Here is a 25,963-nt window from a genome sequence, read left to right on the forward strand (position 1 = left end):
TAACTTCCAAACTGCGTGGGAGCTCCTTTGGGCTGGATCTTGCCTAACTCTGACTGAGACCTGGGTCTGTGGCCTTCTTACATTTTGTTAGTGTTTGTTTTATCAATAAAAAATCACTTTGTGTTATTCGGGACGCCTGTTCAGCTTCCTTGTTCCCTGAAAGCTGACCTGTCAGATCCTGTCCTGAAACGGGAGATGTGCAGGTGGAAGAGAGAGGCACCAACGTGCTTGTTCCACATCAACTCCTGGCCCCTTTGAACATCAGCAGGACGTGACCGGCTCCCTCCTCATCACTTGTAAGAGGACCTGGAGCCTGCCAGGCAGCCACAGCCTGCAGCCGTGGAAGAGCTGGGTCCTGAGTTCCTTCTAAAGCTCCTGTGCAGCTCCTCAGTAACTCTGGTTTGTCTTCAGTCCTCTGCAAACTGCCAAGCAACATGCAGAGCTGCGCTGAAGGAAGAGAACTGTCCTCTCATTGAGAGGCTCCTCCAAGTGCAGGCTATCTCACAGCTGTTAGTAACCAGAAATAATACCTTGGGGCCACGGTGCTACTTGCATCCTGCTGTTCCTTGTATGCTTTCCTCTGAGGAAAGGGGACAGGACAGCACTGTGTGCGACTCGGGCAAGTTGGCCAGGGTCCTTGCTCGGTGCTTCTCAGTCCACAGTCCCAGCACACTCCTAGCAGGAACCATCTTTTTGTGCTTCCAGTGAGCGTGTGGCAACAGAGCTCAGCTCAGCAGGTTCCCAAGCACCAGCATGTCCCTGGTGGTTTGGGAGCTAATTAAGGTGCCCAGCAGCAAGCCTGGACTGTGTCTGGGGAGAAGCTGCTTGAGCCACAGGCTGAGCTTCTCCTCGCAGGCGGTGAGTGCTTCTCAGCTGATAGTGGAGGAGTGAGACTTGGGAAATAATTTTAATTTATTTCCTTTTCTCTCAAAATCCCCGTGCTGCAGCATCTCATCTGCTGGACTTGGGGGCTGGAAGGGTTTGGAAGGGGGAGGCAGCAGTCAACATGAGGTGTAAGTTTTGCTCTGTGGGAGTAAAGCTGTGTCAAAGAGGTTACAGGAGGAGGTGAGGTGCGTGAATCTGGAGGTTGCTGCTGCAGGCAGTCGTGTGGTACCTCGCATTGTTGGGGATTCTCACAGCTGTCAGGGGGATCTGAGCAAACAAAACAGGTTTAAAAAGATACGGACTGGGATTTCTGTTTGGAACTGATCTCATAGGACAAATCCCACTTCTTCATTGTTCTGAGCTGCCAGCGATCGCAAGGCAGTTTTGTTAGGTCTCCCTTCTGGGCCGTGAGCTGTCCTCTGCAGAGCTTCTTCATTCTTGCTTGCTGTAAGCTCACAGCACCAAAGGCAGGGGAGAGAAGACTTGTGAATACACCACTGGCTGCAGGTCTCCAGGCATTCAGTCTGAGTGTCCAAATCCAAGGCTGACATGCTTTTTGGCAGTGTGGACCAGACAGTAAAACTTTCCAAGGCAGAAATCCCAATTGGTTCACTTGGGGAGGCTTCCTTGATATTTTTGTGATGCTCTTCAGCTCAGGACATCTGTGTACCTGGGTTGTCTCGTTTCTCAAGGACTTAAAGCAATGTGTGCCAGTAGAACATGAATTACAAATGTGTTTTTTTTTTCAGCAGGCATGCTCTCTGTGGCAAGAAACATGAGTGATCTGGAGAGATGTCAGAGTTGGCATATTCTTAGATACCTTGAGAGCTTTTTAATCAGTATTTCTGAAGGGGCTGTGTCTTATCTCAGCAGCTCCTACATCTCTTGATTGTGATCTGGTTTTCTCTTAAATATTTGGTGGGAACCTTATCTGACCCCATTTCTGCTAAGACTTCTGTGATTTTTCTCAGTAGGGCCCCCTTGCATGCTCTCAACTTGGAGGAGATTTCTGCCTGGTGCGGGAAACTGTCCAGATGAGAAGATACTAAAACATTCTTCATGGCCAGCCTAATGTGAGCTATGGGACTTCTTCCTAATACCCCCTTGAAGTGAAAAGGCAGATGGGTGGATTTTCTCATTAGTTCAATCCTCTGTAGTTGTGGTGTGGACAAGCAGAGATCTCTGCTCGTATTGTTCTGCCCCATTCTCCATGGGCAGTGTTGCTTGGTTTCCTCAGATACGCTGTTTTGGGCTTCTGGAGCTGTTACATGCAGGTCCTCCTGCCTTTGTGGTACTTCCCACGAGTACATTTCCCCCTTTTTCCCGTTTTGCTGTAGAGCATGTCATCCCGACCACTCACTCCTCCTGTGCCCTTCAGTTCCAGTAGGTTCCCGACTTGCTGTCTCTGTAGATAAGCCCTTTTTCCATCCTCTGCCTTCCCAGCTGCACAGGGAGAATTGTGCCTCTCTGCAGAGCTGGGAAGCTTTGAGAGAGCCACAAAAGGAGCCAGATACAGGCTTGCTCTATTCATTGTGCTTGACAACTCAGTAAATAAAACTTCACTCAATCGCTCGCTCTGTAATTCACACACAAAAGATCTGTCGTTCTGATCTCTCCCACACCGTGCTTTAAATGCAAAGGATGGAGTGAGACCTTCTAGTAAAGCAGCACAATTTCAGCGCAGTTCCAAAGTCTTTGAGGGTAAGGCATTGTCATAACTAACAGTGCACCTACCTTGGCAGGAAGAGCAGTGCACGTGGTGATCCTGCTCTTCATCGTGGCCTTTTAGAATTTAACATGGATCTTGTGACACTCGATAAGCCTGGAAGCCCATTGCCTCCTGAATCCTCAGAGGGTGCTGGAACTGCACTAGCTTCCAGGGAAATGCAGGAGATCGTGACAGTGGGGAGCCTGGATTTTCCTCTTGGATACGAGAGGAATTAATAAGTATTCACCATCTACTGGTGTTCAGGTTCTTATAACTTCAGCTGCCAAACAAATCTTAATCGTTGTGCTTTAAATCTCTGGATTGGATGATGCTGGCCTGAGCCCTGGAGGGCAGCCAGCCGTCCCTGGGGGCTCCTGCACCCTGACATCAGGTAGGGAGGCCCATAAGTGGCAGGGGTATGGGTGCTGGGAGCCTGTCCCCCCCAAGCCAAGGTGGGTGGATGTGGGAGCGGGGTTCCTTTGGCCTCTGCATCAGCTGGGTCCTGAGAATGTGCCTTGCCTTTCCCTCCTGACTGGGGGGGGGGAGCGCAGTGGCTGGGGTGCTAGAAGTGCATTCAAAAAGCAACCAAGTATGGCTGAGGGGAGGAGATTTAGGGAGGTTAAGTTCTGAAAGCAAGAGAGAAAATGTGCATGAAATAGTTTTGGCAGGAAGCAGGGGCAGCTGCTGCTGCACCTTGTCCTCTAGCCACTGGTGGTCGTCTCCCCTATTACATCTCTGTACATGCACTGCTCCTGTTACATCACCCACGCTCTGGAGTGTAAACTTTCCGTAGCTGCTTTTGTAGTTTAAGGCTCAGCTGTGTCTGCTGTGGTCATCTCTGCTGGCCTCCAGCTCGGCCTTTTCTTCAAGGCAGGCGGTCCCAGGTGTGACACTCGGTTCTGCAGCTCTTGGCTGACCGTGCACCTTGAGCTTCTCCCGTGGCTTTTGCTTCACCACCTCTGGCAGTGAGCTGCCCAGCTCTTGCTCCTTGCTTACAGAGAGCAGAAGGAATTAGCTCTGAGGCAGAAAAGCTTTGTGTTGCTCTCCTCTTCTGGTGTGCTGCACTCCTCCACAACGTGTGGTTAGGCTGGAGCAGTGTTTGTGAGCGGTGTCTGTGTTTCAGAACAGCTGAATGTCCTCAGGAGCACAGATCCTGTTTTACAAGCAAGGATTCTCTTCTCTTTGCCTTTGTGCACTCTCTGTTAACTGCTCTGCTCAACAGGGCTTCATGCTGAACAGGCCACAGCAAAGCAGTGCCTCAATTCCCCTCTGGTGATGTCCTCTGTGATAGCCCAGTCGAATTAAGGAGAAACTCAACGTAGGATTCCTGGTTCTAATGCACCACCCATCCCTGTAGCCTGTCCCCTGGCTGAGGGGTTGGTCCCAACCAGCAGCAGTCGGGTTTGAGCAGTCAACAGGGCTTCAGGCTTGCAGCCGCCCAGCGATGTTTGCAGTGGCTGGAAGCCAGCACCCTCCCAGGCTCGCTTTATGAAGCTCTGCCTAGGAAATAAGGGGTAGTGTGTGGGAGAGGGAACATCCCATTGTCCTGACCGCCTGGTAACGTCGTTCCTGTCGAGCTGCAGCTAGACCTGTCTGTCCGTGTGCTGGGGGAGCTCTGCTGTTTCTGCACTGTAAGCCTGTTGGACGAGGGCTCTTCTGCTTTCTGTGCAGTCAGCCAACACGCTCTGAACACGCTGATGGGAGCTCAACAGCACAAAGGCTGGAAGTAAAACCAGCTTCAGATGTTCCCACCCCGCTTTGGAGGCCACTGCCTCCCCTCCTGTGCCAGAACCGGCGCTGTGAGAGGCTGTGCACCTCCAGCTCCGAAACCACCTGCCTGAAAGGGGCCAAAATTCCTGGTTTGCCACTGAAGCCCGCTTCAAGTCACTCACTGATGGGCAGCGGGATGTGAAATGTCTCTTGGTGCTGGAGGTGCCCAGTGGGCTCTGTGTGCACAGGATGCTGGCTGGTAGCGGTGCTCCCCCTCTCAGAGGTGTTTGGTGTGTCAGTGTCGGGGCTCAAGACAGCGGGAGAGCTGTGACTTCCCTAGGTGGCACCGGGGACTGATGGGGGGCTCTGTGGGACATCTCTGGGGAGCACACAAGGAATGTGAAGGGCTGGGGAGTCAGTCCGAGGATGGTCCCACCAGGATGGGTCCGTGCCAAGCAGTGTTTCTCACTGCAGACCTGTCCTGCAGAGCCATGGGAGAGCTTTTGGTGCCGTGTTGTGTGCTGACGCTGTGTGATCACTCCTCGTTCTTCCTGGGTTTCCTGCAGAAAATAACTGTGTGCTGGGTGGGAAGCCAGCATTGCCTCGGCTCTGGATTTAGTGAGCTAGCTTTTGCTAGGCTGCTGCACCCCACTACTCCTCTGACCCCCGGTGTTTCCAGGCAGGTCAGTATGGATCCGATCAGACCTTGCCTGTCTGCGCTGCTTTCCCTTCCCCATGCTCACCATCTTGCCTTTCCCTTCCCTTTTTGTATTCCCTATGAATGGCTGCCAGCCCCTGCCAGCTCTGCCTCTTAGAGCTGCCACTTTCAATTCCTGAAAGGCAGACAGGCGTGAATGAATGAGAGCCTAGCAGAGAGCAATCACTTGTTACAGCAAGTTTTCTTTTCCCCCCATTTCTTCAGATACAGCACAAAGAATCCCTCTCTGCAGTCTGAGACGGTTCATTACAAGAGGGGGGTAAGCCAGCAATTCTCCCTGCCTTCCTTCAAGATTGATTTCTCGGACTGGAAGGATGATGAGGTAAGTCTTTCCTTGGTGCCCCCTTCTTTCCACAACTCCGTTGCCCCAAAAGCACTTGTCTCCACTTAGTGTCACTGAGATGTAGCTGAAATGTTCACACTCAGAGCTGCTGTAGTGTGTTTTGTGGGTACGAGACAAACAGGGCCATGGGAAGAGCAGATACAAACGCTGCCTGGGAACTTGGCAGGTAGGTGAGGCAAACAGGAAAGAAAAGAAACCAAAAGCAGCGATTTCTAATATCACTGATCAGCTGGCATCCCAACAGCTGGTGTAGGAGGGAGACTGCAGAGATTGGCCCTGGAGCTGTTCCAAGAGGAACCTGCCGCTCTTCAGCCTTGTTCTCCCTGCCAGCCAAAGAGCTTATGGGAACAAAAGTGCCCCTGCTCATTTGCTAAATATTTCCCAGTTACCTTGGGATAGGATTGCTAGAAGCTCTGAAAAGCTCTGTCTTGATTTTTATTTATTTTTTGCTGGTCCTCTAAACCAGGTTCTAAGATGGGGTGTGTGCAAGACAATTCACGGGGGGGTGAGAACTTCAGTAGTAAATCTATATAATTCATAAATCAGCACACATATATTAGGAGTGCGTGACCAAAATTGTGTTACTGATGGGAGTGAAAAATCAAAATAGCTTGGAGACTGCTGTTGTAAGAGTCCTGTTTAAGGGCTGTGTCCTGCACTATTAGCAAGCGGCACTGTGCTGCGGGGGGATATTCTCCCTTCCAGGACAGATTCACTGGTGCATTAATACCGAATAATGGGATGCCTTCCTCCTTTTAGTTTAACCTATAACTGCAAACAGGCGAAGGCTTGTTTTTAATTAAGCTCTGTGGCTTTTGCTATGTAGCAAGGTCTATGGAGTCCTCTTAATTTTGGTATCTTTTCAAAATTCCATCCCAGACAGTAACTCTCTGCTTCTTGAGCCTCTAGACTTTGGTTCAGGGGCCTCCCCTGCATGTTACACAGGGCAGAGAGGCCTTGGTCTTTGACCTGCTCTGTGCAACATTGCCCTAAGACATTCCTGATGCAGAGGAGCCGGTCTGTAGCTACTGATAATATATTTGTTCCTGCAGACCCCTCTCCTGGGTCAAAACTGATACAGTGCTCGTTTCTGCTCCCAGGCCTGTATAAGGGCATTGAGTATGTGGACCCTGGTAGGAAACACTACCTATTAAAAAGAAAAAAAAAAAAGTCATCTTTCATGTATTTTGAAAAGATTGAATAGCTATTGTCTTGGATTTACAGTTTTAACTAGAATCAGTCCCGTGCTTTAACAAATGCTGTGGTGGTTACCAAGAGCCTGCAGAGTCTGGTCTCCTGATGTCCTGGCTTCTCTGCCAATATATGATTTCACAAGTTCAGGCTACAAAAGCCTGGAGGAGCTGCTTTTCAACCCCTTCTGTCATCTAAGAGAGCTGAAAAGGAGGAGCTCAGATCCCTTTCTTTGTAAAGAAATTGAGAAACCTAACTTTCATTTTTGTTCCTGCCAGCAAGATTTTAATTTGAGTTACCAAAGTCATGTCCCTTTAATAGCTTAGAGGGAGAGATGCTGTGGAAAAGTAAGGTTCTAGTCCCCTTTGCTTGATTCTGCTGCATCCTCTGATCTTTTTCGTTGGTTTTATGGGGGCTCTGGTTGTGGAGAAAACGTGGAACAAGCAGCGTGAATCAGAAGAGTTTCTTCTCCCATTTTGGCTGTGTTACTCTTTTTCCTCTTAAGTCCAGTAAAACGCTAAATCTTCCTAATTGTCCACTGAAATGCAGCACTTTTATCTGACAGCTGGCAGAGCGTTATCATTCAGCTGGGTACAATTACATGCTTCAGATTGCTTTCCAACTTCATTGTTAGTGTTGTCAAAAAAATAATAAAGGTTTCGTTCATATTTTTGCTCAGTGTAGTGCTCACATATGATGTAGTTTTTGGCTGGCCAACAGAACGGAAAATAGTGTTACGTTGAGTTGTTATGTGGAAAAACTTTATAAAAGCACAATTTACTTTGTTTTTGTAGCATATTGGTTTGCTTGCAGACTGTAGCATAAGGCTTGTGTTGACAGTTATTTTCAGGTCCCTAAAAATGATTGTGAAATGGACCCTTGAAAAGAATGTCTGAGAATGAAAAAGTTTGTCATAAAGCAACCACAATTGGGTGCTTTACTCTGATGTGACTTCCTCTTCAAGGGGACAAAAAGTAACTTTTGTCTTACAAAAATAAATCAGAGCAGAAGGCAAAGCAAAGCCATAAGCTTCTTGCAGCAATGTTAATCAATCGTCCTTAGTGAATTTTATTTTCCTTCTGGCATGCTATAAGAGTTCCAAAATGCAAAATAGAAAATAGTGGCTCTGTGAATCTCTTCTAACAAGTACTGAGAGGTTAAATGAGCTTTTTACGTTCTCTGTGTTACTTTGTTGTTTTGGAAGGAGATTCTGGCAGTTTGAAGGAAGAAAAAAATTGTTATACAATGAATGAAAATAAGTATCCCTCAGGTTTGCAGACTAGCTGAGACAGCAAGGGTCAACCCAGAACGTCTTCCAGTGTGGGCTTTCCATTTGAAATTGGATATCCACATTTGAACGGATGTGTGCATGTACAGAGCTTCATAACGCAGCTCAGCGCTGTTCCTAGAACAGGCACGTGCAGGTTACGTGTCTCTGGGCCACTCAGCTTCTGCAGCAAGTAGTTTACAGAATGGTAACCTCAGGATTTCCTCTTCTCCCACATGTTCCATGGAAGGCTGGCAAGTTCTTGTACTCCAAAACCCGTGCGTGCAGCTCTTAGCAGAGGTGCAGCCAGGTGGGTGATGAGCTACGGCACACCTGGTGCTGGATGCCAGGGTGTATTGTGTCCCTGTGTACCATCACCATTCACTTCAGGGTGAACGTTTCAATTACAGTTCATTAGAGGAGGAACCATTTTCAGCAATACTAAGGCTTGCAGTGAGGGTTGCCTTGCATCACATCCAATCTGAGTGCTTTGGGTTTCCATTTGTGCCAGTGACCAAGATTATCTGAATCTTTTGAGAGGCTGGCTGGAGGAAATGGCACCACAAATGGTGCTAGGGCATGGGGAAGGAGCAGGAGGCTCTAAAGCACTACTTGAATGCTGCTGTGGTGCTTTGAACTGGGTCTCAGTTTTCACAGGGAAACCGAAAACAGACTACCTGGAGCACCACGGTGAAATGACATCTTCTTCACTCTGAGCAAGAGATAAGATGAGAAAACCAAGTCAGTAGTTAACAAAAAAACCACCAGAAATCCAGTTTCTGAGCCACTCCATACCTGGCTTAGGACACTGTTTGTAGGGTTGCATTTTTCTTGTGTTCATAAGATCACATGGAACTTATGAAGTGCAAGGCAAAGGAAGAAATTGAGCCTAGTTTCCTTGCACTCAAGTGAGATCTTAAATCCTTGCTCTTGTCCATCAGAAGGTCAAGGATCTGAATTTCATAACATGCCAAGAGATGGAGGTCAGTCTGATGCTTCTTTAAAATGTGGTGTGAGCTCGACATTCCTTCTACATCTTCAAGAACTTCATGCAAGAGTGTTTTTTTTTGTTTGTTTTTTAGTGTAGAGAGCATAATGTGTACCGCTGGTCTATTTTGACCAACTTGTCCAGCTACAAATCATAACAGGAGATTTTTAGGATATATGAATTAGTGAGAAAATTCAGACTGAGATCCTTTGCTTCGCTAGCCACTGTTAGTGTTTAGTGTCATCTCCCTCGTGGACTTCCTTCAAAAGCTGTTGGCTGAATTTCACATCTTCCTGCTCTATCAGGAGTTCAGTGTGTTCCTTTGATACCAGGGGTTGTAGGCCCTGCAGAAAGGGTTACTTCATCAGTAAATAATGGGGAAGTTTCTAAGCTGTAGTGCTTGCTGAAGTCTCGTTATCTCAGAGCTTGTAGGTCAGAGCTGGATATCCTGTAACTTCGTTCCTTTGATGCTAACACTATTGCGAGTCTTCAGCCTGGTGTGAATTGTCTAAACTCAACTTGTTTCTTTTCCCTCAGCTGAACTTTGACTTGGACCGCGGTGTGTTTCCTGTGGTCATCCGAGCGGTGGTGGATGAAGGGGATGGTAAGCATGGCTTCTTCTCACTCAGACTTCTTCTGGCTCTCCTGCAGGAGCGTGACCCTTCAGGGAAGGCCTCATTCTCCAACAGTGAAAACATTTTACAAACAGCGAAGGTTTGGGTAGCTTTTCCAGAATAAAAATTCCCCTTAAATCCCACTTAATTAAAAGGGTCTGTCTAACCACAGACTCTTACATAAAAACATACTTTTAAAGAAAACTTCAATTTTTGACAGGAAAAATGGCCAGCTAGTTAGTGGTGGAATAGTGTTTAGGAGACCTAGGGTAAGGTCCTAGCTCTACTGTCATTGCCCAGCCCAAATTGGAACAAATGACTCCCTCTCTCTGAGTTTTACATTTGTAGAATTATAATGCAAGGATGGAGTCGGTCTGTTCTCCCCCTGTGAGGTGTAAGTTATCTTTGTAAAAGCTCTAGCTGATTGTAGGGTTGGGGGGCCTTCTGGTAGGAAAGGCCAGAGAAAAAGAAAGGTCTTTAAAATCCTCAGGAATCCTCAGAAAGGGAAAAAATCCATTGATGATTGTGTTATTTATTGCAATTACTGTGCTCTGCTTCCTATGTGAAAGTGACCAGAAACGAACTGCGTTATTTTACAGTCCTCTGAGCAAAGTGAAACAGAGCTGGATGAGCCAATTTAAAGTATGACTAACAAAGCATAGTGCAACATAAAAGAAATTACTTTTAAAATGCATCTATTTTTAGTGATTTCAGGCACTGTTAATAATACTGACGTACATATACATATATATACTTCTTGACCATAGATATAAAACACCTTCCACTGTGTATTGAGCTTTTGCCAACATATTTGTACTTTCTTATGGTGGGCAATTCTAGAAAGACCAAAAATAGAACAGGAGGCAGCATGGGAAGCATACATTTATGCACATACCATGTCTGCTCTAAGCCAATAGTGTGCTGTCATCTATTTTAATAACCTGGAAAGGCAACTGCTTTTAAATCCTCTCCTGGAAAGAATATCAGCACAAAAAATATGTGACACTCAAGTGAGATTGGAGGAAATTGTTGTGTATTCTGGTTCTTTTTAAACTGGTGAGACTGGAACGAGCTGGCCTTATGTGTCTGGAGTACCTTGAAAATTACAGCCAGCCTGTAACTACTTGTGTTAAATAAATTTGAATGGCAAATTAAAACAGCAGTCAGCAAGATGTTGGTTTGGACTGAATTCTGACAGAAGATGTTTGCATTCCTTGAAGTTGAGCTTGTAATATTATCACTCACCATTCCTGGCAGTGGAATTGCTCTCAATGAAAGGTACGGAAATCCTTAATGGAGGGAAGGTGCTGTGCAGCTCCAGCTGTATGCATTGTGAGTGAGTGGGATACGAAGGGAAGCATTATCTCTTATCTCTTCTTGGCTATTCAGGCCTCAGTCAGGGTCCTGAATTTCATGTACTGAGCGAGCTAGAACAGACTAGCTCTTGGCTGGCAGGGAGGGAGCTTGCAGCTGAATTCCCAGCTTTAGCCCTATTTTCTATGTGCTGTTACATTCCTGATTGCACCCTAATTGTCAGACCGTTCTTGCAGTGAACTATCCAGCAAAACTGCATGCTTGGACTCTTATCCCATGTTCTGCTGTTTCCAAACACAGTCTCTGTGCCAGAATCCAGTGAATGGTTCCCCTTGTTGCCTCTGCTGTTCTGGGGGCCCAAAAGAAGCTATGAAGCTCCCATCCCTCTTAGACATCACATGAGTCATTTCCTTCAGCTGTTACCTTCCTGGCACAGAACTCATAGCAGCGTTTGTACGTTCTTCTGCGTGTGCTGAGCACAGGTTCCTCTAGGCCCAGGTGGGGCAAGGTGGTGACATACCTTTCCTTCCTTCAGTGACTCCTCCAAGACCTCTGCCTCCCATTCCCATACAATGAGTCTGAGTGTAGTTAGGCAAAAGAGTCCAATCAGCTGGAGCTAAACTGAACTTTGGAGTCTTCAGCCAGAAGACTCCAGTCGAGATTGTGCCTTGGTTTCCCCTACTTGGCACCTGTGTTTCCTTGTGTTTTTGTGTGCAGAGGGTGCCACGAATGCAGTCCAGAAACCTCTGACAGCCCCTTCTGAATGCTGTCAGAGGGAGGCCTCAAGGTTAGAAGAGGGAAGGCGGGATATATGTCACTGGGGACTAAATCAGATAACTGGACAGAGATGTTTTCCTGTCCAAAAATGATATGAGAAATAAAGGTTTTACAAGCATGTAGGATTAGGTGGTAATAAAGTGGTGTGTACCAGGGCTGGAAGGGCTGCCAATTGCTGTTACACCAGATGGATTTATTCATCTCTGTGACATATTCAGGTAATTAAAAACAGGAATAGGAGGGAGGAGCAGAACCCCACTGAGCTTTGTTTTACTTTCCCTTTCCACCCTCTGGAAACAAAGCGGTGTAGTTTGTCGCACCGATATAACCAAGGCAGGTAGACGAAGGCCATGTCTGTGCAGGGCCTGCCACAGTCCTGCTGGGTTTCCTTGTTCCTCAGGACTGTGAGGGGAATCAAACCAAAGGCGAGGTTCGGGGGGGGAAGAGGCAGAACTGGACATGGTGTGGCCCCACCAGCGCTGGGTAGAGGGGAAGGCCTCTCCTGGCCTTCTGGTGGTACCTCACCCCGCAGCCATCTTGGCAGCAAGGGCATGGGGCTGACGCACGTTCAGCTCGGTGTCCACCAGGACTCCCAGGGTCTTTTTTGTCAAGCTGCTTTCCAGCTGGTGTTCCCCCCCAGGTGCAGGACTCTGCACTTGTGGAACTTCTGAAGGTTTTTGTCAGCCATTTCTCCAGCCTGCTGAAGTCCGCCTGGATGGCAGCGAGAGCCTTTGGTGACCCAGCCACTCTCAGTTTTGTGTTGTCTGTGAATTTGCTGAGGGTGCACCCTAACCCATCATCCCAGCCATTAGTGAAGATGTTAAAAGGACTGGATGCACTATGGACCCCTGGAGTGCTCTGATCATTGCTGGCCTCCAACTAGACTTTGTGCTACTGACCACAGCTCCCTGGGTCTGGCTGTTCAGCTGATTTCTGACCCACCTCACTGCCCGTCCAGCCCATACTTCAGCGTTTTTTCTCTGAGGGTCTTATGTTGTACAATGTCAAAGGCCTTACTGACGTCCAGGAAGATAATATCCACTGTTCTCCCCTCATCCATCAGGCAGGTCATTTGTTATAGAAGCTTATCAGGTTGCTTAGGCATGAATTCCCCTTGATGAGTCCATGCTGACTGCTCCTGAGGCTTTTCTTCTCCTTTGTGTGCCTGGAAATCGTTTCCAGGATTAGTTGTTCCATCGCTTTCCCAGGGATCATGGTGAGGCTGACCCATGTGTAGTTCCCCAGGTCCTCCTTCTTTTAAACTGCTAGGAGGTGAGGATGCAATAGGTGACAATTTAGTCCATTTTAGTAAAAAGACAAAAATTCATCTCATGATGGTGCCATGCTTGTGTTGTTTTCAAGGCTTAACCAGGACTGTTCTCTCTTTGCAGTGGTGGTTGAGGTGACAGGTCACGCCCATGTTCTTCTGGCTGCCTTTGAAAAGGTAAATGAGTTCTTTACCCTCTGTCCATGTAATTGTATATGTAAACCTTTCCATGGGTCATTAGTTTGTATTTATATACCACTTAGCACAATGGAGTCCTGGCCTGTTACTGGGGTTCCTGGCTGCTATTGTAGTACAAATAATTGCTTGCAGCAACTACTGTGCAGCCTGTAATTATCACTTGTACCTGAGCTGGTCAGTCAGCTGGTGTTTCCTGTGTGTGGGGAGAGGGTGTGCCTTGCTGTCTGTGATGTTTGCGAGCGGTGAGTGTTGACCAAGGCTGCTACCATGCAGTTTACCAGGGCCTTGTGATCAGTTTGCAAAACTGGATCTGCTGTGTCCAGAGCCTGTTGCACCATCGTTTGGCCTTAGTTTACAAGTAGGACCAAGCCCTTTTAAGGAGTTAGGTTACATCCTGCATAAAGACTTAGGACTCTACCGCTTTTCAGTGGCATGTTTATATGTAGCAGACGGCCACCTACACAGTGAGGATAAGCACAGGCAGTGATAAATATCTCTTCCCATGGTACCTGGACCATGCAAACAGTTAAAAGATCCATAACCACTCCATGTTGTCTCTGGGGTAATACTGCAAACACATGTCCTGGGCAAGTGACACATACAGGGACATCCTAAGATGATGCAAGAGATGCTGGAGCAGAGTTGGGCACATAGAGGGAAGCAGCATCAATGCTGTGCTGGTGGGGACTCTACGCTTCTAGGCTGGCATGTGGGCTGACCTCTCCTTGGTCTGCTTGGTTCCTGCCATGTCCAGGAGTAAGTTGCCAGGTCTTAATCCTGCTCCTCCCAGGTGGATAGTGTGGATGATGACAAGCTGAGTCAGAAGGCCTGGGAAGCACAGTCAGTCCTCAGGAAGCCCTGTGGTTGCAAGGTGCCCTGAGTGTTCCAGTCACTCTTTTTGTTGGACTCAGTATGTGTTGAACTTACTCCAGACAATTAGGGATTTGTGAGAAATGAGATGGGCAGCTGCTGCACCCCTGGAACTAGGGCAGGGTTGTTGTCCTTCTGGTTGCCTCATCCAGCTGATACCAAAGAATGAGCACTCAGGAATCGCTCACTCATTGTTCAGCAGCACCTGGGAGAGGACGGTGTGGGCAGCAGGCACTGGCCAAGGCTGTAGAGTTCAGAGCCCTCTTGGTGGAACAGCACTGTAGACAGAGACCTCCTAGCCTTGCAAAAGGAATGGTCAGCCATTTCTGAGGAAAGAAAAGCAGATGAGACCACGAGCTTCCTGCATGTTGCTACCTGATTTTGAAGTATCCCATATGTGTTTACCTTCCCCGTCTGTGAGACTCACCTGTGTTCCTCTGGCTGCTGCCTTGAGAGATTTTTGGTTGTAGCTATTTTCAGATTATTCTGGATCTAGAAATGCAAGTATAGTTTTTCCTTACAAGGAGTGTGTCTAATTGTTGTTTTCCACGTATCCAAACCTAGTGCTGTTGCAGCAAGTAAGCCCAGCCTCTGTGGTCAGGGAGCAGAGCTCTCCCTTGGACTTGCATTTGTCCCAGCTTCCCATTGTAGCATCTCATGGCCAGCACTTGGTAATCGTGCCTTACAGAAATATCCGTCCCCGAGGCATCTTCCAGTGGAGAAAGTCTAGTCCCCACAGTTGTGAAAAATAGCACCTGGGCTGTGACTGATATGAGTAGGTGCCACATTGACCTGTGCACGTTAAATATGCTGGAGATTGTTGTAGCTGGTGTGATGTTTTCCAGTTCAGTAATGTTTTCAGTCCCAGACAGCTGTAAACCCTGAGCAAACAGTAATGCAGCTGGCTCAGGGGCAGGAAAACAGTGCCAATCCCTGCAGAGTGGTCTGGTGAGTACTGGGAATGTGTTAATATGAGGGCAAAAGTGAAGCTTTGGAAACTTCTGACTCATGAGTTTGGAAAGTGGCTTGAACTGCTCCAGCTCTGCAAGAAGGATTTCAAGGATTATAGCTAATTTCCATGGACCATGCAGAGCTTCTGAGCTCTATGGATACACAGAGATGATGGCAAATGTCCCTTTGTGTTCAGAGAGCTGAACAAAGATACAACAAAATGCAACCAACTAAAGCTGGTCAGGCCATTCCCTCAGTGCTGTCTTATGTCCAGTGTCCAGGTCTGAGCTCCAGGAATGAAGCTGCTTCCCTTCTTTTTCCTGTCTGTGTGCTGTGAGAGGGAGATGCTGTCCAGTGGGGCCAATTCTTGTGTCTGATCTTTCAGCTGAATGCTGAAAACAAGATCCAGATCTTTGTTTTTATTAAAGGTCAGAGGGCAAAGTGCTTGTTGAGTTTTCTCTTCCCTGCTTAATTAAAATGTATTCCCCATCCTTAGAATAACTTCAGCTTTTGAAGTGTAGGTACATAAATCCAGAGGAGGTTCTTGCTAATAAGCACTGCTCCTGATTGCTAGAGCATTTTCAGAGAACTGATAGACCAGCAGGCCTTGGTAGCTTGCTATTCGTGTGCGTCTTTAAGAGCAGAATAGCAACCTTGACACTGGCCTTGCAGGTCTCTCAAAGACAGAAACTTGGCACTTGACACTTTGTGTTTGCCTGGAAAACATGACTGTTTTGTCTTTTGGTGTAATGTTGTTGTCTCTTTCTCCTGAAACTAATTCATCAAACAGATGCATGTCTGCAACTGTTCACACCAGCAGGGCCTGATGGTTTCCCCTGAATCTCCTTCCCTGCTCTCAGTGCTCTGGGGGAAGAGTTAGTTGGATTGGGTTTATTTGGCCCATGTGGGTGATGGAGACAATAGCAGCAGCACACTTCCTAACACCGGGTATGTGCAGGATTGGTCCAGCTGTGCCTGCTGCCACTGAGCAAATGAAACGCCAGAGGTGGTCACTGCATCTCTGAAGGTGGTGATGTGGAGCACTTGGTTTAGACTGCACCTAGTGGACAAGTCTGCTCAGCCCCTGCCACCCCCAGCTTTCCTGGGGCTCTGGCCTCAGGAGTGGCTCTGACTCTGGATGTTATCTAGGGTGTTGACAAACACCTCCTGCCAAATGTTGCTGGACTTGCTGAAGAAGTGTTCGTACCCAGTTGAACTGCTTGCAACCTAAAAGCAGCCGGTGTGCCGGTGGATTTTTGTGTATGCTCCAGCCCCCTTCAGCCAGGTTTAACCTGAGCCAAGTCCATCCAGCTCCGTGCTGGATGGGACCAGGAGCATGCTGACATCCCGTTCCACTGCTGGGAATGACTGCTAGTCAGGTTGTCCTGGTTAGATGCATGTGCCACCCTTCCCTTAGCTAGCAGTCAGTTTTGGTCATGAGTCTGTCTTAATTTGTACACTTTGTTTAATGCATTTTTTTTTTCCTCCTAGCACGTTGATGGCAGTTACTCTGTGAAGCCATTAAAGCAGAAGCAGATCGTGAGTACCTGTTTCCTGTTAATTAAAGACATTTACTGGTGTCCCACAGATACCCAGCTGTACCCAACGGGAAGCTTTGATGTTAGTTCACCAAGAGCCCGAGATCTCTGCTGGTTAGCTCTGATAACACAAGCAAAGGCAGCGAGTTGCTGCTTAATGTTAGGTTAGATGTTGTGCAGCTGGGTGTGTTGGGGAACAAATACAGCAGCACGGGGCTGGCTGAGCAATTGTGTGGGTCTCTTTGTCCTTTCTCTGGGAGTCAGGCACTTTGTATAGATCCAGGCTTCCATATACGTTCCTGCCTTGCATGTGTTTGTTGCTTGAATACAGAACTGGAGGAGCCCTGCTAGGTGTAGCACAGAACTGATGTTTCCATCTCTGCACAGGTGCAAGTAAATTAGGTTTACATAAGTGAGCTTAAGCACTGTGTGTGTTAGTAATGCGAAGCACGTCTGTTTGTCCACGCTGCCCAGTGACTTTAGGTTGTGTGTGTTGTGCTGTGGAAGGATATCTTTTACCCTGTGTCCTACCCGGAGGCAGAAAACTGCTGTATTTCCACATGCGTATGCATTAAGATACTGGGGGGTCTTGTGTATATCTTCTCCCCACACAGGCTTCCTTTTTGTGTCCATCGTACCTTTGGAGATGTCCCAAAGCACACATAATAAGGGGAAGACAGGAGACTGGCAGACAGGAGAGCATTAGGGTTCCAGAGCCCTCTTTAGCCCAGCCCCGTGTGGTGTGATGCACAGAAGCTGTGCAAAGCCTCATCAAGACTGTAATTGCATGCTGTCTTGCACAGAGGGAGGTACATAAGCAACTGCAAACTGCTAAGATGGCTAAGAGTTTAAGCTTCTGAAAGGAAGCTTGGTAGAGATTCTGCTGCAAGGATAAAATTGAAACGTCTTGCAGAAAGAGAAGAGATAACGTAAAAGTTAGGAGTGAGCTGGTCAAATGTGTCTGGGAGACACCCTGATTCCTGAAAAACTCTTAAATAGCCTGACAGCTCCAGTATGCATCCTGCCTTTGTGTGAAGGATAATGCTCTTCGGGTTTGGTCAGTTCACGCTGATGTGAATCTGGTGCATGGCCTTAAGAGGCAGGAATTTGGCAAATCATGTACTGAGAGCAGTGGGATCTCTGGTGGTCGCTCGTTCTCACAGAGCAGTGCTGTATTTAAAACTTGACCGAGGTGAGGGGACTTTCAGTACCTGACCAGCTTCCTCCCACCATTCCTGCGCCTGTTGGCAGTGATCCTTTTCGTTGCTGGAGCTCTTGTCAGGTCTGAGAATTACTCACTAGATCTGTCTGGATTCTTCCCACATCTTGTGATTTCTTCCGTGTTGCTTGGAAACTTGGCTGTTGCCATCCGTGCTGCTGTGACCTCCATCCTCACCGCAGTACACGCACCGTGCAGCGGCCTCCTTGTCACCGTTTTTCCTGAACATACAGTATGTGCGTTGTCATCCAGGAGGGATAATCATGGATAAGGTTAGATTTGTGCTTCATGCCACAGAAATGCACTTTTGCATTGTCTTTTTGTCCTCCACTCCCCAAACTTTACGCTCTGAAGCTCCTCATCTTCTCCAGCTTTACCTCCTCCAGGCATTGTTCAGTTCCTGGCTTTTTGGTGCTCCCTCCTCTTCCTCAGGCACTTCTACGGTACTTTGGACTACCCCGTTTTCAAGGACTAGCTCCCAGTGTGGATGAACTGACAGACAGTCTTCGCTTTTATCCTCTAAAAATCATTTTGCTCTGACTTCTGGTTGCCTTTTTTGTTCCAGCATGTTTTCTTGTCCGATGACTGCGTTAGGATGAACAGTCCCTTTCCTGATGCAGATGCAAACTGGCTGCCTCGAAGCAGCAGCTGTAAATGGCTTTCTGTCTGCAGAACCTGTCTTGCAAACTGCGTTCAGACAAAATTTCTAAGCTGTGTTGAAACTGGGTGCTTACAGAGCTGGTCTTTGGGGCAGAAGGTGCAAATTTCTTGCCCTTGACAGTTTATTATAGTTTGGAATAAACGTTAAGTACAGCATGGTTTGGTCTCCCTGGACTGGCCAGAACTGCACGAATCAGGGTCCCTGCACCCAGTGTTGTGCCGCAGCCCCAGCGTGAGCTGCTCAGCTTGCTTGCTGTGGGGTGAGAGCCTCGAGGGTGTGGGGAGACCGGAGGGGAACGTGAAATGTATCAGGCGATGAGCTGTGGTTTTCAGTCAGCCACCGTCAGCAGTTACATGACCGTGGAAGACAAGCTGGAAGAACAGGGAGCTGGTTGGTTTTCCTTTGAGTCCACTCCAAAAAAAAAAAAAAAAAAGGGATGGGGGGAAAAAAAAAGCCTCAGGCTTCCTGTTCTGGAATGTCTATACAGAGAGGGGTCTTTTCTCTGAGAAGACAGAGCTCCCTGTCGTGGGCCTTCAGGAGGGTGAATCGCTCCTGCTTGCTGGAGGACATTTTTCATTCTTGAGCTTTGGAGTGGAGCTGGAAGTCAGCAATCCTTCAGGCCATCCACATGGGCTGCCCGTGTGTTGCCGCTCTTTTACCCGGCTCTTGGGCTGTGCCCTGGAGCTTGCGTTGCACTGAGGCAGCTGTCCCAGGAAGGTGCCCGGTGAGGATCCCCCAGCCTCACTGCAGGGTGCGTGCTGAGGGGTGATCCCTTCACTGTTAGGTGTGTGCCGTGTTTCTGCTTTGTGTTCGACTTGAGCTGCTGCTGAATGATGGCCAGGATTTCTCTCATCTGAATTAAATGGCCTTTCGGTACCGAGAAGGTCATTAAGTGTCTAGATTAGATGCTTTCTGATGAACTCAGGGATGAGTCATTTGCTCTAAGATGGCCCAGGTCAGAAAAGAGCCACCAAATGGTATCAGGTACTCGTGCATATAAAAACTGTGCAGCAATTCACCGCCTGTCTCACCAGTGCAGACAGTCCCAGCCTGTCCTTCAGAGTCACTTGTGCCCAGCAAAGGCAATATTAGCCCTTGCTGTCCGAGCTTTATCCCAGTGCTGGTGGTGAGTTACTGGCTGCTCCAGCCTGATGTCTGTTCCGAGCCCTCTGCTCCTTGGCCCTTGGCTTTGTTGCAGCACAGTTCCTGGCTAGGTCCCACACATGGTGTTGACAGTCAGAGATGGTTCCAGAAAGGAGTCCACAGAGCATGCAGAGGCAGGTTTGGAGTGGGAACATCCAGAAGAGCCACGCTTCTGAAGGGAGAGCTCGTGTGCTCTGCTGGGAAAGGCTGCCCAGCTGTGTGGAGCAGAGCAGCGTGATGCCAGCCCCACCTTTCTCACATTTTCTTCTGCTCGGAGACAAGCAATACGTTCCTGAGCTGACAAAAAGCAGCTTGTTTATCTTGCCTTATTTTTTTTTTTAATGACAGTACTTATGTGTCTGTGAGCTCTCTGACTCGGTGCTGGATTGTTGTGCACACTGTTGCCCCGTGTGCTCCGTTCTCCATTTAGCACTCCGGACTTCCCAAACGGAGGCCTGTCTTGCTGGAAGTGCTCTCCAGGGAGGTTCCCACCCTGCCACAACATGGTTAGCTGACTCCTGCAGTGAAACAGCGTGTGCTTGTGTGTCCTTACTGGCAGAGCGTGTATCCTTCCCACTCAGTGTTTGGTTGTGGGTACTTTTTTTTTTTCCTTGGCAGTTTGTAAAATTTAATGCTTATATGTTCTCTCTTATGGCTTTTAAAATAGAAGCAAGCTCTTGCTAGAAGAACACACAGTACCACCGAAACTAGTGTAGCATCTGCACCCATGAGAGCATAGAGCAGCAGTATGGAGTGTATGTTGGGAGTAATCCATCCGTATAATATTGTAAATGCTTCCCCATCACTGCTTTTCTTTTGCCTTCCCCTCCTCGCCATTGCCAGGATTCCCAGGTGCCTCGTGCATGCATTGATCTCTAAAGCTCTTTGGGAGCAGGAAGCAGCAGCTAATGAGCTTGGCTGCTTTGATCTCTCAGCCAAGATCAGTTATAATGTATGTACCAACCTGTTTAAAAAAAAAAAAAAGGACAGGATTGAATACAAACAGATGGAAAAGCAGAAAAACACGACCTGGACTTGGCCAGTGGCTCCCGTGTGCCTCAGCTGAGGCTGTATATAGCAACAGAAGCCTTTGGGAGGATGATGTGGTGCAGGATGCGTTGGAGGAGCGAGAAGGTGAAGGACTGCATTGTGCAATATCACCTGCTCCTCCTTATTCACCCATTTATTTTACTGCTTTAAAACCTATAGCTCTTACTACAACGATCTCTCTTGCACTGCTCATCCTTTTCTCGCTGTGATTTGAGGTTCTCACGGGCTTTTTAGAGGCAAGCAGTAAAATGGATACAAAATCCTGCAGAGACTCTCGCCTCTCCCTTCCTGACATCTTTTGCTCTTTGAGCTGACCACTTCTGCACTCACTATCACTCATCACGATCCTCCGAGGAGCCAGGATGCTGTAACAAGAATCTCTTTGAAATGTCGAGTTATAAAAGGACAGCTCCCACATAATTGTTCCCAAACTTCCTGGGTGAGTTGTGAGACACTGCAGAGCATTTTGCTCGGCAGTCCAACTGCTGACCTCATTGCCTTGAAATGCAGGCCTAGAACAGATCGTCTGTAAAAGCTGCACGCCGAGTTAAGCAGGGAGACTCTGGAATTAGTTTGTTAAAGCTGCTGCATCCCAGCTCAGAGCGTTTTGAAACTGGTGAGCAGGATGGATCTAACTAGCTTCTGCCCCCATCTTGGCATGTGGTGTGTTCTGCATCACTGGAAGCCCACTGCACAGCCGTTGCTCTTCTGAGCACCTGGCTTGACAGAAGAGGGAGAGAGGCTGAGTGCACCTGGAAATGCCAAAAGCCCTGGGAGAATGGTGAGCCACTGAAACACGGCCATTGAAACCCAGTGGCTTGGCTTCACTGCTTGGTGTCAACTGGGCAGCTGCTGGAGCTGCCAGGAAGGCATTTCCTTCCCTTACTCGCTCTGTGTGTCAGCTGGGTACCTTGCAGCTGCTTCTCCATGCTACCTGCTGCTGGGTTTGTGAGGAGGAGCACACCTTGCTCTGGGGGAGCTGTGCAGCAGCAAATCCTGTGAGACTTGGGGCTGTGAACGATTCCCACCTGTGCCTGGCATTGCTTTCTGTTGCCAAACTCCAGTTTAGAGATGCCACCAAGGGCCTGGAGACAGCAATGAGTGACACTGCACTAACGTGGTGCTTACAAAGGTGGGTGGAAATTCATCTTGGCTAAAGTTAAGCCGTGCTTCATGGAAAGAAGGGGCTGTGGAAGGCCAATTGCCTCAGGCTTATTTGAGCTTTGGGCATGTGTTCCCTCGTGATCTCTGAGACAAGCAGTGTTTGTGTGTTTGAGACGATCTTGACAGTGTTTTAAGTGGCCAGTTGGGCTCTCAGCTCATACCAGATGAGACAGGCACCGCTTTGGAGCAGGGACAGACTCGTTCTCCAAGCCATCCTTTGTGATGTTTGTTTTTATGAACATTTTCCAGCAGCTCTAGGGGAGCTGGTTGCTGTGGGTGCCATGTGGACATTTTAACTCAGGAAGGGAGGGAAGATGATCACGAAACAGCAGTGACAGGGTGGCTGGCACTCTAACCGCTGTCTTCTTCCCCAGGTTGACCGGGTGAGCTACTTGCTTCAGGAGATCTACGGCATCGAGAACAAAAACAACCAAGAGACCAAGGTAAAGGCGCTCAGAGGGCTCCTGCTCCCTGAGGGGCGGGTTTCCAGCCTGCACCTTCTGCTTTCAAGCTTATTTACAGGTTTTGGCAGGGCAATATGAAGACGCTTCCCAAAATGCCCGCCGAGTCGGTGGCGTTACTGCAGGTGCTGGGGAAGCCTAGGGATGGCAGCCCTCTTCACTGTTATAAGACCTGAACTATCAATGGAGCTGTGCTGAGATCATTTTAGATAGTGGTAGGCTCTTCAGGATATTCCCTGGGGTGGGCACTGCTGGGAAGAGGTGTTTCAGAGCCTGGAGGGGCAGTCCTGAGGCTGCCTTTGGTGCCCTGAGGCCACTGGCCAGTCTAGGTGCTTCCCAGTTGCTGTTGCAGTGCAGGGAACTGAGCTGTGTAGGGCTTGCTTGCCCAGAGAGCAAGCGGGAGTCACCCATGGGAGGCAGCGAGGCATCATTAACGTCAAGGGACGTGTACACAGATGCTTTAACCAAAACCACTGCCTGTCGTGCCGCATAGCCCCAGGCGGATTGTGTGACTGCTTCGTGCTTGCTTTAGCCTTATGCAGAGCTGCCCTTTGCTGCCACCTGGGCTGCAGAGCATACCAAGCGCCAGCCTCGGACTGCTCTGTGTCTATTAGCGTGTGATTTGCAAACAAAGGAGAAGCCAGACTTCCTCTCCAAGTAACGTGGTGTCCTGCCCAAAGCGTACTGTGATCTCTGCCTGTGCCAACAGGTAACACCTGCAGAGGCAGGAGGGAGGAGATTTATTTTTCACCCGATCTTTTTAAGAGGATTAAAAGCTGTTTAGGTCTAGCCAGGATCATGGGACGAATCTCCTGATCCAGCCATCGCACGTGTGGTTTATCAGGCAGGTGGCTTAGGACCATTTCTGTTCTTCCTGGTACACTTAGTGAGCCATATGACCAGGAAAACAAAAAACCTCCCCTCCCCACCTCCCACAGAGCCGAGGAGTGCATGTGATGGCACAGGCAGGCTGGCAGCCGTTTGCTGGCAGCCAGAAGGGCAGGTGTGGATGTGGCAGCAGCAGATGCTGTTTATGGCTGTTTACACCAAAGTTCCCCGTGGTGTGGCACATGTTAGCCCCGGAGCACCAAAGGGGCCTCGTGAAGTGGTTCTGATGGGAACAGGTAAAAGTGGAGGGGCACCTGTGCTGGGTTACCAGTTTGTTGGGCCCTGGCGTAACTTTTGTGGCATTGGTAAGGAGACTGGGGGGCTACAGGGGTCAGTGCTGAGCCCTTGTGGTAGGAGGGTGTGCTTCTCCTGCCAGAATTAGCTTGCTTGGGTGACTCTGATCTAAGTTGTAGGGCTCTGAGGGATGGAAAAAGTAGCATGATGCAGGTTCACATTGAATGGGTTCACCACAACCTTTTTGCCAGGTTAGCTGTGAGCAGACCAGCACCCCAGGCTGGTTCTACAGCTACATCGAAGCTTGTGCCAGCACCAGGGACTGGGAAGGATGTCAGGAGAGCCACCCACTCGGTCAGAGGAGCTGTGGAACCTGCGCCAGGCACAGCTGGGATGCGTCCTTCTGTCTGGACCCAGCACAGCCTCACCTGCTGCACTCAGCAGCCCCTCCTGGGAACCTGCCCTCCGTAGATGTGGGGCAGAAAGGCTCTGCTGCCGGGAGCCTGCTCCATGCACCCCTTGGGAATTTCCAGGCTGGTGGCAGGCAGGAGCTTGTTCTTTGTCCCCCTCCGCCAAGGGGATCCCTGTCCCAGAGGGGCTCCCCGCTGCTCTCAGCACGGCTCTGGGAACAGACAGCTGTGCTGGGAATTGGCAGCACTGCTCCCTGGCTGTTAGAGAGCTCGGAGCAGAGCCCTGCAAGGAAGGGGTGTCTGCAGCAGGGCCGCGTGGGCTGGCACTCGTTCTCCCTGAGAACTGCCTGTTGAGAGCAGAAGAAAGAGGATGGCAGCACTCTCACGGAGTTTTGGGTGGGAAATGTCCCCAGGCTGCACAGTCCCTTGGCAGTTCAGCGTGGCCTCTTCCATTTGCATGCCAAAGCCTTTCCTCTTCTTGCAGCCTTCAGATGACGAGAACAGTGACAACAGCAACGAGTGTGTGGTTTGCCTGTCGGATCTCCGCGACACCCTCATTCTGCCCTGCAGACACCTCTGCCTGTGCAATTCCTGCGCTGACACCCTGCGCTACCAGGCCAACAACTGCCCCATCTGCAGGCTGCGTGAGTATGTGCCCAGGAAACAAGGGCGTCTTCCTGCCTTCCTCGCTTCCTGTTAGGTCAGCAGGGGCTGTGAGGATGAGTTTGTGTTTCATTTACCCTGTCCCAAGGCTCAGCACAAAACATGCTGCTGCTCAGACTGACGTCTGGAGGTTCCTGGCACCTCCAGCTGAATAGGGAGGGAGGATGTGGGAGAATAGCCCTTTGTCCAGCGCCTCCCTCGGCGTTTGTCCTCTCCTCTCCCTCTCTTCTGAAGGTGCAGGTGCTCTGAGCAGCGCCAGGTAGGTGGTTCTTGTGTTTTGGTGAGGAAGGTGGAAAATCTCCCAAAGGAGGGAACGCAGAATCTTATCCTGAGTGTCTCTGGCCTAGGCAGCACCCAGCCCCACTGCAGGGCTCTCCAAGTACTTTGCATGATTTTTATTTTTTTTCCCTCTGACTACCTCATGTAATCTTCACCACCACAGAGGCAGAGACGAGAGCACAGTCAGTTTGGAGTCCTTTGCTTGGTCCCCACCCGCTAGGCGAGGTGTCTGGCAGCACTGGCTCTGGTGCAGCTGGAACTGCAGCACTGGCTTGGTGCCATCCTGCTGCTGTTAGTGTGACTCCCTCAAATTTTTTCTTAAAACAGACTGAAAACCCAGGTTGCTCTGCGTGGTGCTCCCCTGGCCCTGTGTTAGTCACCCACGGGGCTGGGGTCTCCAGTTCCCAACGCAGATCTGACAGTGGCTGCAGCGCTCCTCGCTGTCTGGAGCGAGCTGGTGCGCTGTTGGTAGGTCTCACTGAGTGCAGGGAGCGAGGTGAGCCTCCTGGGGCCAGCCACGACAGGAGGGGAAGGTGGTACAGAGCAGTGGCTGAAAGCAAAGCTGCTGGAAACCTCAAACTGCTTCTGTGCAGACCTCTCCTCTTACTCGGCGTACTCCTGCTTTGCCCTTTTGCGTGGGGGTCAGCCTGGTGGTTCTGCCTGCGTGCTGTAGGAGGGCAGCAGGGTGGGCACTGAGTGCACAGCCCCGATCTTCCTCCTGCTCAAGGCTCTCAGGAGAGCTGGGAGGTTCTGCTTAAACCTGCATTGCTCAGCTCCCAGAGGGGGGAAAAGGTGAAATATCCATTCTGACACTCAGGCAGCACTTGCTGAATTCTCTTCACAAAGGCACAGAGACATAGGAGCCTGGAGAAAATGCCCGTGTTGTGGCTGGAATAGGGAGATCGTGCATTTTACCCTGTGCTTGGTCTCTGAGGTGTTTCATTGTTCCTTACTGAAACTTCTTAGGGAAAGAAAAAAAAGAGCCTAAGACAGATGTTTGGCCTGAGAAAGTAAGCCTGAGCAGTGCAAACTTGGCAAAGATGCAGTAACTGAAAGCAAGATCTTATCAGAGAAAATGCCAGACAGCCTTGCCTATAAGTAGCACAACGTAAAACATGGAACAGCGTTATTTCGTCTGTATTCTGGGGGGGATTAGGATGTATTTGTTTGAAAAGTATCCCTGTGACTTCCTGGGAATCTGCATCTGGGGAGCGCAGATGCAGCAAGGATAGATTTGCACCTCTGTCCTCTGGCTTTTGGCCGATCTAGCGGGCGGCTGGGTGCAGCAAGGAATCAGGAGATGCCTGGGCTTTCCTTGTGCACGAGCAAGTCCTCACAGCTGCAGCAGAACAGCTGGCTGGCTGCTTCGTGCACCTTTGGCACCGAGGAACTAGCAATATTAAAGATCTGCAGATAGAAAATGGGCAGGGAGTGGAGATCAAAGCTGTTGTG

General features: G+C 49.2%; 1 protein-coding gene across 4 annotated transcripts in view; it reads left to right on the forward strand.

Annotated features, from left to right (window-relative positions):
* The window catches only part of MGRN1 (mahogunin ring finger 1), a 49,364-nt gene that overhangs the window by 16,600 nt on the left and 6,801 nt on the right, over positions 1-25,963 (forward strand). For all 4 annotated transcript variants that reach the window (XM_068699541.1, XM_068699539.1, XM_068699542.1 and 1 more), the window contains exons 5-10: positions 5,226-5,343; positions 9,348-9,414; positions 12,907-12,959; positions 16,293-16,340; positions 21,951-22,019; positions 24,054-24,213. In XM_068699541.1, the coding sequence (XP_068555642.1) occupies positions 5,226-5,343; positions 9,348-9,414; positions 12,907-12,959; positions 16,293-16,340; positions 21,951-22,019; positions 24,054-24,213 (515 nt within the window). The remainder of the gene's footprint in view (positions 1-5,225; positions 5,344-9,347; positions 9,415-12,906; positions 12,960-16,292; positions 16,341-21,950; positions 22,020-24,053; positions 24,214-25,963) is intronic.

This window comes from Anas acuta, chromosome 15, assembly GCF_963932015.1.
Source record: "Anas acuta chromosome 15, bAnaAcu1.1, whole genome shotgun sequence".
Taxonomy (NCBI): domain Eukaryota; kingdom Metazoa; phylum Chordata; class Aves; order Anseriformes; family Anatidae; genus Anas; species Anas acuta.